Here is a 14,944-nt window from a genome sequence, read left to right on the forward strand (position 1 = left end):
CAAAATGTAATAGACTTTTTTTTTTAGAGTTTTCAGTTTATAGAAAAACCGAGCAGAAAGTACAGAGATTTCCCATATGCCGCTCTCCTCACACTTTTCCCCAGTATTAACATCTTGCATTAGTGTGGTACGTTGTTACAGTTGATGAACCAATATTGGTGCATTATTAACTAAAGTTCATAGTTTACTTTAAGGGTCACTCTTTGTGTTGTATGTGCTATGATTTTTGACAAATGTGTAATGTCATTTATCCACTATTGCACTATCATACAGAATAATTTCACTGCTTTAAAAATCTTCTGTGCTCTGCCCATTCATCTTCCCCTCCCCCACCCCCTACCAAACCCTGGCAACCACTGATCTTTTTACCGTCTCTGTAGTTTTGTCTTTTCCCGAAGGTCATGTAGTTGGAATCACAGTATGTAGCCTTTCCAACTGGCTGCTTTCACTGAGAAGTTTGCACTTAATGCTCCTCCATGTCTTTTTTGCCCATTTTAATATTGGGACATTCACTTCTTTTTAATACCATTTTAGTCATCTCCAGGGATGCAGGCTGGGAGGTGGAGGCTGCCTCATGGACCCCACCTGCCCTCTAGTCCTCACATCAGGAACACTCTGGAAGGAAGGGCTGGGCATACCAGCTGCCCTGCCCAACAGAATGCCATAGCAGCATCCTCCCTCATGTGCTGCACTGTCCCTGGGACTTTTCTGAGTCCCTTCCCTCGCCCTCCCTCTGTCCCCGGTGACCCTTCTCTGTGTCCCTTAGACGACCTCGTGGAGAAGAAGCCATGCTCATGGAACTCTACCCGCGTCTGCGAGTGCCGGACTGGCATGTTCTGTGGCACATCAGTCATCAACTCCTGTGCCCGCTGCCTCCCTCACTCCGTCTGCCCAACAGGGATGGTTGTCAAGTTCCAGGGTGAGTATCCCCACCCAGGACCACGATCTGTGCCAATGATTCCCCCCCGCAGACCTCCCAACGACTCTCCACCTCCCACCTCCTCCTTCCTGTTGGACAGATCACATCTCCTATCATGATGATGCCAGGGATGCAAACAGAGGCCCCTGCTGCCCTTTCCCTGCACCTCAGGTCCCAGGCTCAGAGAGTCCCAGGCACTGCCCTGGCTGGAAGAGGTCTTGGGTTGGTTTGAGGATCAGGGTAGAAATTCTTTAATGCCTGATAAACAAGAAAGAAACCTGAAGTTTCTGTCCTGGGAGTTTCCTGGAAGATGAGGGCTGGTTTCCCATTTTGGTCCAGGGATGAACCGTGCTTCTCACTCTACCACGCATTCGCCATGCTGTTCACTCCTTCTGGGACACCCTTCCTTCCCCGTTCACTCAGTCAACTCTGCTTTCAGCTCTCTGTCCAAACATCTCCTCCCGACCTCTCCCAGGTCACTTCTCGACATGGAGGCGAACGCTTGTGTCTGTCTCCGTGTGGTCGGTGCTTGTACCCCTCCCTAGGCCGTAGCTTCGTGAGGGCCACGGTCATCTCCCGGCTGCCTAATTAGACACCTGGCACAGAATCTGCTCTTCAGAGATAAGTGTTGAATGATGTGACAGGGAGATCAGAGCTGGGGGTGGTGGGGTTCAGATCCGGCCGGATTCTCTCTGGTCACACAGAACCCTCAGCGGAGGGACCCTCAGCAGCCCGCCACCCACAAGCAGGGGCAGGTGGTGGCGTGGAAAGGGCTCTGGATTGGACATCAGGTACCTGGGGTTTTGTACAGCTTTGCCTCGTGGGGCGTGTTCCCAGTCCTCTCTGGGCCTCAGTATTCCCATTTGTAAAATGCAGAGGTGTGACTAGAAGGCCTTGCATGGGGGCTTTTCAGCTCAGAAACTCTTGTGTCTAAGAAGAGTAGCCTTGAGTTCTGTTGCTCCAGCCTGTGGACCAGCTCAGGCTGGCTAAGCGCTCTCGACGGTGTTCCTGCACCTGCCACACGGTGGCGCCAGAGGCCTCTCTTTGCTGCCCGCAGACCTGCTGCCCCAGGCCGTGCCACGGGCCACGCTTAAAATGTGGCCAGTTGCACTGACATGTGCTGTCAGTATAGAATATGCCCCCGATTTCAAATACTTAGTATAGGAAAAGAATGTAAAACATCTCATTAATTATTTTTTATGTTGATTACCTATTGGCATAATATTTTAGATATATTGGGTTAAATAAACGTATTGCTTAATTTCACTTGTTTCTTTTTTACTTTTTAAAATGTGGCTACTAGAAAATTTAAAACGATGACATGTGATTGACATATTTTATTGGACAGCACTGCTTTTTTTTTAGCACTGCTTTAGAAGTGCTCCAACCTTTGGCCGCGAAAGCCTGGCTAACTTCTAGATTCCTCTGTGGGACTTCCCACTGAGCAACTCGCAGGACCTCAGTCTCTTCCGCTGTAGAATGGAAAGTAGTTTCTGTCTCAGATCAAGCTTATGGCTAAGCCTTACACTAAGACCTTGCATAGGCTTTCTCCCCTGAAATTCTCCAGACGTCATAAGACTGTATTAGCCCCATTTTATGTGAGGAAATTGAGGTTCAGAGATGGCAGGTAATTAATTGCTCAAGACCACAGAGCAGGGAATATCTAATCCAGTGTTTGAACCTTATGCCCAGGTCTTATCACCCCACCACAGTGCAGATAGATAAGTCAGCATTGCTCACACCCTCCTCTACCAAAACTTCCAAACTCCAGTCCACTTGATTGAAAGCACTATGTGTTTTCTTCTCCACTTTTGCTTCCACCCAGTATTCTCCAGTACTCTTTGGCTTGCAAGTTACAATGTTTTTGGCTCATGTAACTGAAGTGTCTGAGGATAGCTTAGTGGAGCTTAAGGCATGGCTGGATCCAAGAGCTCTGTCTTTTCCCGTCTCTCACCTCTACTACCCTATGTGTTGGTTTGTCTGTAAAATACCTACCAGCAGCTCCTGGCTTGCTTCCTACCCAGCCCTAGTGGAAAGACAGCTTCTCCTTCCCACATTCTCAACAACCAAAGTAAAATCTTGAAATTGCCTCTCATAGGCGTGTCTTGGGTCGTGTGCCCACCCCTGAACCAGTCCATCATGGCCAGAGGAATGGGATGGATTGATTGGTCCAGCCTGGTCCCATGGCTACTCCTGAAGTGGGGTCCCAGCCCCCTACCACAGACACTGAGACTGGGAGGTGTAATTCTCCAGGGAAAATTGGATGGCTTTACCCCAAAAGGGAACGGATGCTGGGCAGGCACAAACATCAGATGGCCACTGTGTTTTCCTGGGTTGCGGTGGTAAAAGGCGTATTTCGGAGCCTCTGGCTCTGTAATACCAAGTCTGAAGGCATCACCATCCTCCCTGCAGGCACAGCGCAGAGGAACACTGTCTGTGAGCTGCCTTCCCCAGGGGCCAGCCCCAACTGCAGCGCCAGCCCCCAGGACTGCAAGGCCCCTGCCAGGTGACTCCCGGCCCCCTCCTATCCTGCTGACCTTAGCGTGGGGTTGTCCCACCCCACAGGAGGTCCAGGGCACTGCTGGCTGGGGGTGAGGATGGGGTTCAGCCCAGGGAGCCTCTCTGCCAAGCCTGCAAGTCATTTGAGGCCTTACTGTGTGCCCAGCCTGCCCTGAGCACACAGGAGACCGAGAAGGCCTAGAAAACACAGGCCTTACTCCCAGGAGCTGACGGTGGGCCCGCCAGAGGCTGTGGGCAGAGCGTCTGGGGACCTATTCTCTATGGAAACGGTTATCGCTGAGTACAGACTCCCCTTGTCCCATCCCCCGCTTCCTTCCCAGCAGCACCGTCCCCCAGGCCAAGCCCACCCTGACCTCTCCAGCAAGCTCTGATGCCAGGACCACAGTTCTCGGAGAGGGCACCCCCCTCGCCCCAGAAGATGCTTCTAAAATCACTGCCCGCTCTAGCTCCTCCGTGGGGAGGCTCAGTCCAGATCCAGGTAAGTTCTCCAGAGAAGCTGTGCACTGTCTCCAGGGAAACGGTGTCCGATGGCTGGGCGACTGTGTGTGGCAGTCAGGGCAGGCAGGCACCGAACTGTGGTCTTTCCCAGCGTGGGGAGAAGAGGGTCTCCGGGTCTTCTGGGGCTGAGGGCTTCGAGGGCCAGAGTAGATAATGGAAGGACTCATTCGTGTCACCTTTCGGGTGCCAGACACTGAGGCAGGTGCTGGGGCATATGCAGCAGAGCAGGCCAGCCTCTGCAGGTGTCGATTGGATGCCCCGCCCCTGGTTCCCATGGTGACAGACTGGGGTCCTCAGCTCACTCCTGTTTATTACCCAATAGCCTTCCATCGTATAGGGATACCACATTTTGTTCATCCAAACAGTTTTTGGATTTTTGAGTGGTTTCCATTTCGGGACTATGATGAAAAACATTTGTGTGAATGTATGTTTTCATTTCTCTCTTTTTAAAAAGTTGATTTGTAGGGCTTCTTATAATTCTTTGTCCTATAATTGTGTCCAAAACGTCTTCTCCCACCCTGTGGCTTGCCTTCTCCTCCTCTTTGCGGTGTCTTTTGAGGAAGCGACGCTCTTCATTTCAGTGTCGTCAGATTGATCCATCTTTTCCGTTGTGACTCCAGCGCTTTCCATGTCCTGCTTTGTAAGGCTTCTCCTCCGCTGAAGTCTCAACGATGCCCTACATTTATTTTCTAAGGTCATTGCTGTTTTGCCTTTGTTTAAAGAGCCCCCATGAACATTCAGTTGAACCCACACCATTTATCAAATGAATTGTCTTTTCCCCACTGTTTCACGTGCCATCTTCGCTGCAAATCAAGGGTCCATAGATGTATGGGCAGGATTCTGGAGCCTCTGTTCTATTCATTGTTCTCTGTGTATTCCGTGTGAACACCATTCTCTCTGATTACTATAGTTTTCCAGTAAGTCTGGATGCTTAAGCAACTACTCCAACTTTGGTCTTCAACAGTGTATTGGCTGTTCTTGGTAATTTGCATATCCACATAAATTTTAGAATCAGCTTTTCAAATCTCATAAGATATCCTATTGGGATTTTAATTGGGATTGCATTGAATCTACAGATCAGTTTGAAGAGAATCCACCTCTGCAGTATTGAGTATATGGTATAGCTCTACATTTATTTAGGTCTTCTTTATTTTTTATTTAAAAAGTTTTTATTTTATATTGGAGTATAGTTGATTTACAATGTTGTGTTAGTTTCAGATGTACAGCAAAGTGATTCAGTTCTACATATACATATATCTATTCTTTTTCAGATTCTTTCCCCATATAGGTTATAACAGTGTATTGAATAGAGTTTCCTGTACTATAAGTAGGTCCTTGTTGATTATCTGTTTTATATATAGTAGTGTATATATATAAAATATGTTATATGTTAATCCCAAACATATATGTTATATATGTTAATCCCAACATATATATATGTTAATCCCAAACTCCTAATTTATCCCTCCCACCCCTATTTAGGCCTTCTTTAAATTCTCCCAATAATGTTTTATTATTGTCTGTGTAAAAATATTTACATCTTTTGGTTTGATTTCTAAGTATTTGGTATTTCTGATGATGATGTAAATAGTACCTTTTTTAATATTTCATGTTTTAACTTTTTATTGTTAGCATTATTTTGAACTGTGTGAAATGCCAGTATTTGACTGTTTCTGTACTATCAAAATGGCAATTTCATGTGGTTCAATGCAAATATATAGACGTTCAATTGATTTTGATGTAATAACATTATATCCAACTACCTTGCGAAACTCACTTATTTCTTCTAATAATGTATCTTCAGACTCTTCGGATTATCTGTGCACTCAATGATATCATCTGTCCATAACTGCTTGGTATCTTCATTTCTAAACCTTACCACTTTTATTTCTTTTTCCTGCCTTATTGCATTGCCTATGATCCCCAGGACCAAACTAAATAGAAGTTGTGATAGTAGGCGTCCTTGCCTCATTGCTGAACTCAAAGGGAAAGTGGCTACCAAAGTTTTGAGCAGAGCAGTGAGACTGGGGAGAGGGCTCTGGCAGAGGGGAGGGACTGGAAGTGGGGGTGGGGGGCAGTTAGGAGGCAGTTAGCACTCTTCTCCTGTGTGGCCTTAGACACATTCCTTCTGTCTCTGAGCCTCAGGACTCCCTCTGAAGGGTGATGGACATGTGCAGAGTTTGGGAGCTGGCCATGGAGCTGGGGGGCTTCAGTAATGGGAGTGGTGGTGGGATGTGGGCGAGGCCTCTGTCAAGGTGGCCTGGCGTGAAGCTTCTCTGCTTCTTTTCCCAGGACTGACCCTGCAACAGCCATGCCCTCAGGGGTCTGCCGACTGCAGGAAGCAGTGTGACCCTGACTACTACCTGGACAGGGACGGTCGCTGCACGGCCTGTGTGAGCTGTTCAGGAGGTGAGGGCCTTGTTTCTCCTCCAGAGGCTCCTTCCAGGGAGCAGGTGGGGTCTTAGACAAGAGGCCAAGAATCTGGGGGTGGGAGCCTTGAGCTTGGTCTCGGATGCTCAGCCCTTGGGAGCCTGGTTCACCTTTCTGGCGTTTTTTGAGCAGTTGGCTTCTAGTGACTTCTACTCACGATTGTGGGTTTTGATGGCCGTGACCCCTTTTCAGAGAGCTTCCATTCACTCAGTCTTTCCTGCAAGGAAATATTTGTCGATCACCTACTTGTTTCAAGCTTGTCTCATTATTTTTGTACGTATCCTATGATGTCTGGATTGCGATTGCCCCCATTTTACAGAAGAGGAAACTGAGGCTCAGGGAAGTCAGGGGGCTTCCAAGGGCCACAAGCCCTCGCAAATGGCAGGGCCAGGATTTGAACCTAGGGAGTCTGCCGCTGGGTTCTGAGCTCATCAGTCCACTGTGCTGCCTCTTAGAGCACCTCTGCACAAGCACTTAGAGACTGACTGCTATATGCATGGTGGGATGACGTCCTGCCAGAGTTTCCCCTGCGGCCAGCTCCCCGCAGCCTCACAACACCACCAGCCTCCCCGTGACGTCCAAGCAGCTGCCCAGGCCCCGGGCTGCCATGGATGTAGCCCCGGCCCACTCACAGTGGCCACCACCACCAGGGGGAGGCGTGATTCTGCCTCTGCAGCAACACGGACTGGAGTCCAGGGAGGCCAAGTGGGGGAAGGGACACTCCGTTCGTGGTTGCTGGGGTCACTGTTGCAATTACTAAGGTCACAGAGCAAATTTTCTCAAAACTGAGTGGTGAAAAGCAAACTATTCGCTGTACTCGTGGAGTCTGTGGGACAGAATTCAGACCCAGCACCGCGGGGACACCTGGTCTCTGCTCCACGATGTCTGGGATCTCAGCTGGAAAACTTGAAGCCTGGAGCTGGAATCATCTGAAAGCTTTTTCATTCTCTGGGCTGGGGTCGATGCGGCTGCGGGCTGGGCCCTCAGATCCTCTCCATGTCGGCCTCTATATGGCCTGCTTCGGGCGTCCTCAAGTCCTGGGTGCTGGACTCAAAGATGAGTTGGGGGGCTTCCCTGGTGGCGCAGTGGTTGAGAGTCCGCCTGCCGATGCAGGGGACGCGGGTTCGTGCCTCGGTCCGGGAAGATCCCACATGACGCGGAGCGGCCGGGCCCGTGGGCCATGGCCGCTGGGCCTGCGCGTCCGGAGCCTGTGCTCCGCAACGGGAGGGGCCACAGCAGTGAGAGGCCCGCGTACCGCAAAAAAAAAAAAAAAAAAAAAAAAAAAAAAAAAAAAAAAAAAAAGATGAGTTGGGGTGGGGTGGGGTGTAGAAACCATACCCATTTTTACGACCCAGTCTCGGAAGTTACACGGTGTAACTTCCACTACGTTCTGCCTGTGGAGGTGGTCACAGGGCCCCCTTGAGTCATGGAAGGAAAAAAAAAGCCTTCTTTTTTTTCTCTTCTTTTGGCCGTGCCACATGGCATGTGGGATCTTAGTTCCCTGACCAGGGACCATGCTTCTTGATGGGTAAGTGGCTGAGCTCTGGAAGAGCAGACAGACCCAGAGCTATTGCTGCAGCCATTCCTGGAAAAATATCATCTGTCACAGCTGCTGTGTCAGATGGGGAAACAAGAGATGGCTCTGGGCCCAAGAATTCCTTCAACTTGAATAACCGAAGCCCTGCAACCCTGTGGAGTGGAGCCCAAGTGGCCGGGGTCAAGGCTTGGCTCTACTGCTCGGGAGCTTATAAGCTCAAGCAAGTTTCTTAACCTCTCTGGGCCTCAGTTTCCTCATCTGTCAAATGCGCAGAATAATAGACCTCTCTCAGAGACCTGTTCTGGGAGTTAAAAAGGTTAAGCCGGGTTAATCTAGATAGAGCACTAAAGTCACTGCCTTGCACACACTCGGTTATGTTAATACCATATTATAAGTAATAATGAGAGGTTTCAGGAAGACACTGTGCTGTCCCTTATCTTTATCGTGCAAGGCTTCTAAGCCTGTAAGTATCCCGCTGATTGAGAAATGTCCTTATTGAGCGAATCACATTTGTCTAAACTACTGATGCAGTAATTCTATTTTCACCCGTAAGCAGAGCATGTAGAATATCCCCAAACATGTATAAATGCATTATTATACTTCTTCTTTTACAAAACCACTAACAATTTTTTTTTTTTGATTTTGGAAAAAACCCACTTTTCATCATGGAAAATTTCAAACATATTCAGAAGTAGAGAGAATCAGGAATGGTTACGGACTATCACCCAGTTGTAAAGAATTATCAGTCAGGGCCAGTCTTGGTTCATCTCTACCCATGCCCACTCACGCCTGTTCTCTGAATTATTTTCTTTATTTAAAAATTTATTTTGGGCTTCCCTGGTGGCGCAGTGGTAGAGAGTCCGCCTGCCGATGCAGGGGACACGGGTTCGTGCCCCGGTCCGGGAAGATCCCACATGCCGCGGAGCGGCTGAGCCCGTGAGCCCTGGCTGCTGAGCCTGCGTGTCCGGAGCCTGTGCTCCTCAACTGGAGAGGCCACAACAGTGAGAGGCCCGCGTACCGCAAAAAAAAAAAAAAAAAAATTATTTTATTTTAGTTTTTTGGGATATTTTCTTTTAATAGCTTTATTGAGATATAGTTGACATACAATAAAATGCACACGTTTAAAGTATGCAGTTTGATAGGTTTTGTCATATGTGTGTAGCTGTGAAACCATCACCACAGTCAAGGCAATGAACTGTCCGTCACTCCCCCAAAACTTTCCTCACGTTCCTTACCATCCCTCCCGTCGCTCCCTGCCTCTGCTCCCATTCCTAGGAAACAGTTATGCTTTCTGTCACTATGGAATAATTTGCATTTTCTGGCTTTTCCTATAAACAGAATCATAGAGTATATACTCCCTTTTTTTTTTTTGGCCGTGCCACGTGGCAGGCAGGATCTTAGTTCCCCGACTAGGGATCGAACCTGTGTCCCTTGCAGTGGAAGCTCAGAGTCCTAACCACTGGACTGGCAGGGAAGTCCCTATATACACCTTTTCTTGTCCACCTTCTTTCGCTCAGCATAATTATTTTGTGCACCAAAAGATCTGCTCAACGGAATCATCAGATGAGCTTGTGCTCCTGGGCAAATATGTCTCTGTCCTCCTGGGGCTTCTCTGGACCCCTACCCTCTCCATCCCAGTCCTTCCTCAGGACCCTTCTCTGTCCCGCAGACCACCTCGTGGAGAAGACACCTTGCATGTGGAACTCCTCCCGCGTCTGCGAGTGCCGACCTGGCATGTTCTGTGCCACATCAGCCTCCAACTCCTGTGCTCGCTGCGTCATCCGCCCCATCTGCCCACCAGGGATGGTCACCAAGGTCCAGGGTAAGCAGTTCACACCCCAACCAAGGGGCTGAGTTTTCTGTCCCTAGGGCTGCCCCTCTCCCCACCCCCAACTACAAATGACCTTCAATCCCAGCTGTTAACTAGGTCAGGTTTGGGCTATGTTTTCTCTTTGAATAGTTAGATCCAGGGAGTGGGATAAAATCCAAACTTGGCATTTTGGTAAGAGTTTCTGAGGATTATTTTAAAATTTTTAAATTATTAAAAAATTTTTTTATTCTTCTTCTTGAAATTGTTGGTCTGGTAAAATCTTGACTTGTTTGCAAGGCTGTTTTATTGACTCAAGATAGATCAATATAAAGTTTATGAAGAAGCTTCCAATTCAAATGATGGACATTCACCAGAGTGTAAAAAAGTATAAACCCCTTGACAGTGGACAAAAAAAACAAACAAAAAAGAGTTCATCAGCAGATGAGAGATTTCAACAAATTTTTAGAAGGTGGAAAACAGATGGAAGGGTGGTAACAAATGAAACCAAGTGAAGGAAAGCTTACGTAACTAGAATTCACTCCATGAGGCCTGCAGAAAAGTGAGGGGTAAGTTGTTCCTAAGACCCACCAGAGAGGCTCTGGGCTTAGAGCAGGTGAGTAAGATGAAGGATGGGGGTGAAGTGGAGAATTAGACAGTTCAGTGAGCTGCAACTTCATCTCGAAAATAAAAATTAAAAATTTGTAACAATGCAAAACCCACCAACCAAAGTACAATCTAAAAATAAAACAAACGAATGAATACAACAGCAGCAAAAAAAATGTGTAACAATGATATACCATGGGCATTGACCAGTCTGAGAGATGGTGCCTGATTTTTTATCCCCTGATGAAAATGATCAACTTTTTGGCTAATGACACTGAAGGACTATCTAGGGAAAGCTAGATGTTGGCCACTCTGGTGCAAAGCCCCCTTTGCTTGTGTCTTTGGGAGTACATCCTGTCAATGGGCTGTTCCTGCTAAGTCATGCTGAAGTGAAGCCTGCCAGCTCACACTCCCCACCCATGAGCCCAGAGTTCCCAGGAAGACCTCCTGCTGAGGGAAGAGACCCACTGTGAAAATGACATCCTAACAACACAGTAGGAGAAACCCCACCTGCCGCTGGAATGGTCAACATCGTTCTTTTTAAATAAATATGAATGAGCAGTAAAGATTTTCAGACTTATAAGGAAACACAGCAGTATGAAGGAGAGTAACAAGATACACAAACAGAAAAACTTATTACAGATGAAGCAATGATGAACCCAGGAATGGAAGAGAAAAAAATTAGTGTCCACAGAAAAATTCCAGAAGTTGTTACAACCACAAAGTGAGAACAGAAGGCAAAGAAGAAGGAACAGCAAGAGAGTAAAGGGCAAGAAATGGCTTTTAGAAAGTGCCCTTGTTACCAATCTGTTGCCTCTCAGGTCCCAATTCACCCCTGAGTACCTGCTGTGCCCTAGAGGATTAGACTCTTGGAAGATTTCTCCTCCTTGAGTGTGATGCTATGCTTTGCCAGTAGGGGGCGCTAGAGGACCCTTGCGGGAGAAAGGCGGCTTCTCTTGGCTATATTTGTTTTTTCCTGCTCCTGCTGCAGAGTCGGCCTGCAGGGCCTGTGGATGGGGACATCTGGTGGTGTCCTGCCCCAGTCATGCTTCCAGAGTAAACAGTCCCTCGGCAACCACAGACCCAAGCTAGGTCTGGCGACCACCTTCCATGCTTCAGGCCTCATGTCAGCAAAAATGCCATAATTTCCTCTGTGGTCCCACCCTCCCACCCCGCCCCGCTCCCAGCCTTGGGTCTTCTGCACACCATTTCTCGACACAGTTACTGTGTGCTCCCACGGTGGTGGCCCAGCTTTCCCTGAGTACCTGACCTGAAAAGTGAGACTTCAGATTGAAATGGCCTACCGGGAGCAAAGCAGGATGAATGAAAATTACCCATATGTAGACATAATAGATGCACCACCATTTATTTATCCATTCACCAGTTGATGGACATCTGGCTTTTTTCCAGTTTAGGGCTATCATGAGTAATAGCAGCTACAACTGAATAAAGCAGCTACAACTGTTCTTGGACAGGTCTTTGTATGGACATATATTTTCATTTCAGGGGTAAATACCTAGGAGACGGATGACTGGGTCACTGTGCTGGCCACACAGAATGTCTTTGAGGGCCAGATCAAAGCTGGCCACCTGTCATCTGATCCAACCATATCATTTTACACGTGGAGAGGACCATTCATAGTGCCAGAGCTAGAGCTGGAACACAGAGATCCTGAGTCATAGCCAAGTGCTCTCTACTGGACCACACCAGCTCCTTCTTAGTTGAACAGAGAATTTTTTACTTAGCTAGAATACAATTACGTTTGAAAGCAGAATAAAAACATTTTCAGACATAACAGGGGAGAAATTCTGCTTTTCCCCCATGTATCCTTTCTTAGAAAGTTACTTGAAGATGTAATTCTGTTAACTGAGGGGCAAAAAAGAAAAAAGAAAAAGGCACAAACTCTAGAAAACAGTGGTTCTATCCCAGGAGAGCAAAGAAGGGGAGTCCCAGAATGACAGCTGTGCTAAAGACATTACAACATCTGGTTGAGCCCCATCAGAGCAAGAAAATGAAGGGCTCCAGGGAATTGTCTGTAGGAATAAAAGGTAGAATTACAATTTCATGAGTAGTAGAGTTGAAAAACTTGAGGATACGGTAAAGGCACATTATTCTTTTATCAACAAGGAAAAGAAAGGTGACTGAAAACTCCAGGGGAAATAAAAAGCTGACAAGAAATGTACAGTTCAAATATGAAGACGAAAAATTTCATCTGATTTTAAGCAATTTCTGGTTGTACCAGAAAAGGATTCCATTTGACCTTGATGTTAAGACCATTCTCCTTCAAATGACCCAAGGATCAGGTGTTTCAATTTAAAGAGAAATATTTAAGTGTGGTATATCTTTTTTAGTTTCTAAATTGAGACTAAAAGCAGGCAGCTTCTTTCTTCCCCCTCTTCCAATGGGCCAGAGAACACAGGCAGACGAAGTATGGGTTAAACCATGCCTTCTTCTCACCTTCAGATCCAAAGGAGGAAGAAAAGGGAGGGTCAGTAACCCAGGGAGAAAAGAGGGTGAGGTATGGTACATACAGAGAAGGGATGAGAGGCACCCAGGAGCGCTGGGGCCACCTTCTCCGCTTAGAGTGAGGGCAGCAGTTCTGTTGCTGGTTCCTGTCGCAGGTGTTCCAGTGGCAGCTCAGACCGAGGCTGCCTTAGAGAGAGGCCAGAGGGTGCTAACTGGGGGTAGCCACAGTTGGTGTTCTTGAGCCCAAGAGCTCCTCCAATCCTCTGGAAGCCAACTCTCACTGAATCCCCACAACATCTCAAATACAAATAGAAATTAGCATAACAAACTGCATTACCTTCCTTATAGCCCAAGGCCTCCGGGCTTCAACTAATTTAGGCAATTGTCTGGTGACCACGTGGAAAGACATAGCATGTATTTGGAGACGCCCCAAAATCAGACGGCTCCTCAGGATCCTACCAATGCAAGAAGAAAATTAATCCTAGCCTCACTTTCTCTTCAGAGTGTTTCAGGAAAACTCTGAGAGGTATCACGAGAGCTTTTAGAAGGGAGGCGTGTGTGGGTGGGAGGTTTGTTTTGTGCCACATAAGGGAAGGGGTGCCCCCTCCAGGAACATGGGGGCAGAGAGGGTTAGTAGCTGGGCTGGACCTACTTCAAATGTGGGCCATTTTTTTTTTTCTGTCCTAGAAAAGCAGTTAATCATAAGGTTGTAAGAAAGTGCTCAGGCCCCAGGCAGGAGGCAGTGTGGTCCAATGGAAGGTGCTCTGGGCTGGGACTCAGGAGCCCTGATTTCTGACTCTAGCTCGGGCTCTGTGGTCCTCTCCATTTGTAAAAAGAGGTGGCTGGGTCGGATCAGAGATGACCATGCTTGAACTGGTCCTCAAAGACATCCTGTCTGGTCAGCACAGTGACACAGCTTTTCTGCTCCTATAGGTACTCAAGTGAAATGAAATTATATGTTTTCACAAAGACTTGTACAAGGATACTTATAGCTGCCTTGTTCATAATAGCTTCAAACTGGAGACAACCCAAATGTCCATCAACTGGTCACCGGCTAAATAAATGGAGGTACATCTCTACGATGGAACAACTACTCAGCAGTAAAAAGGAATGAATTACTGAGACAAGAACCGTGAATGAATCTCAGAAACATGCTGAGTGGAAGAAGTCAGACACCAAAGAGCGCACATTGCACAATTCTGTCTAATGAAGCTCTGGAGGCAAACTCATCTGTAGTGACATAAAGCAGATCCGTGGCTGCCCGGGTGTGGGGGTGGATTGATTGCAAAAGGACAAGGGAACTTAGTGGGGAGGCGGGGATGTTCTAGATCTTGAGTGGAGTTACAGTTACGTGAAGGTACAGTCATCCCTCAGTATCCACGGGGGATACCTGAATCTGAGGATACTCAAATCCCTTATGTAAAATGGCAAGGTACAGTGGGCCCTCCGTCTCTGCGTGCTCTGCATCCGTGCGGTCAATCAGTCTGCCGCTGGTTGAATCCTCAGGTGTGGAATCCTCGGATGTGACCCGCAGATACGGAGGGCTGGCTGCTGAATGCATACGCTCCTCAGAACTCATCAAACCGTGCGCTTAGGGGACATTTCCTTCTATGTAAATCATGCCTCAATAAAACTGATTTCAGAAGAAAAGAACTTGAAGAATTGAGGCGACATTTACATACCAGAAGATGTTTAAATTTATTTATTGGTTTACATTTATTTAATGAGATTTCTCTTAAATGAAACCAGGAAGTCTGCAGTCACGAGGCCAACTTCCCGCATGGTCACAGCTGGCTGGAGATGAGAAGTAGTTTTCTTTTTTTTTTTTTTTTTTTGAAATATTTATTTATTTAGGCTGCTCCAGGTCTTAGTTGCAAAATGTGGGATCTTTATTTGCCGCATGCAAACTCTTAGTTGCGACATGCAGGATCTAGCTCCCCGACCAGGGATCAAACCTGGGCACCTGCGCTGGGAGCACAGAGTCTTGCCCACTGGACAACCAGGGAAGTCCCCCAAGGAGAAGCTTTTCCACTTTGATCTTTTGAAACACAAATCTGATCGTCTCAGCCAATTAGAGCCACAGGAATAGTGTGTTACAAAAACCTCGACATTGCAGCATTCATCTCTCACTCTTCTGTGAGGCAGCTGGGCCGCTCTGCGG

General features: G+C 47.4%; 1 protein-coding gene across 1 annotated transcript in view; it reads left to right on the forward strand.

Annotated features, from left to right (window-relative positions):
• The window catches only part of TNFRSF8 (TNF receptor superfamily member 8), a 39,301-nt gene that overhangs the window by 7,372 nt on the left and 16,985 nt on the right, over positions 1-14,944 (forward strand). The window contains exons 2-6 of the mRNA XM_065870866.1: positions 767-919; positions 3,332-3,425; positions 3,760-3,917; positions 6,230-6,346; positions 9,574-9,726. Of these exons, the coding sequence (XP_065726938.1) occupies positions 832-919; positions 3,332-3,425; positions 3,760-3,917; positions 6,230-6,346; positions 9,574-9,726 (610 nt within the window). The 5' untranslated portion in view covers positions 767-831. The remainder of the gene's footprint in view (positions 1-766; positions 920-3,331; positions 3,426-3,759; positions 3,918-6,229; positions 6,347-9,573; positions 9,727-14,944) is intronic.

This window comes from Phocoena phocoena, chromosome 1, assembly GCF_963924675.1.
Source record: "Phocoena phocoena chromosome 1, mPhoPho1.1, whole genome shotgun sequence".
NCBI classification, from domain to species: Eukaryota; Metazoa; Chordata; class Mammalia; order Artiodactyla; family Phocoenidae; genus Phocoena; species Phocoena phocoena.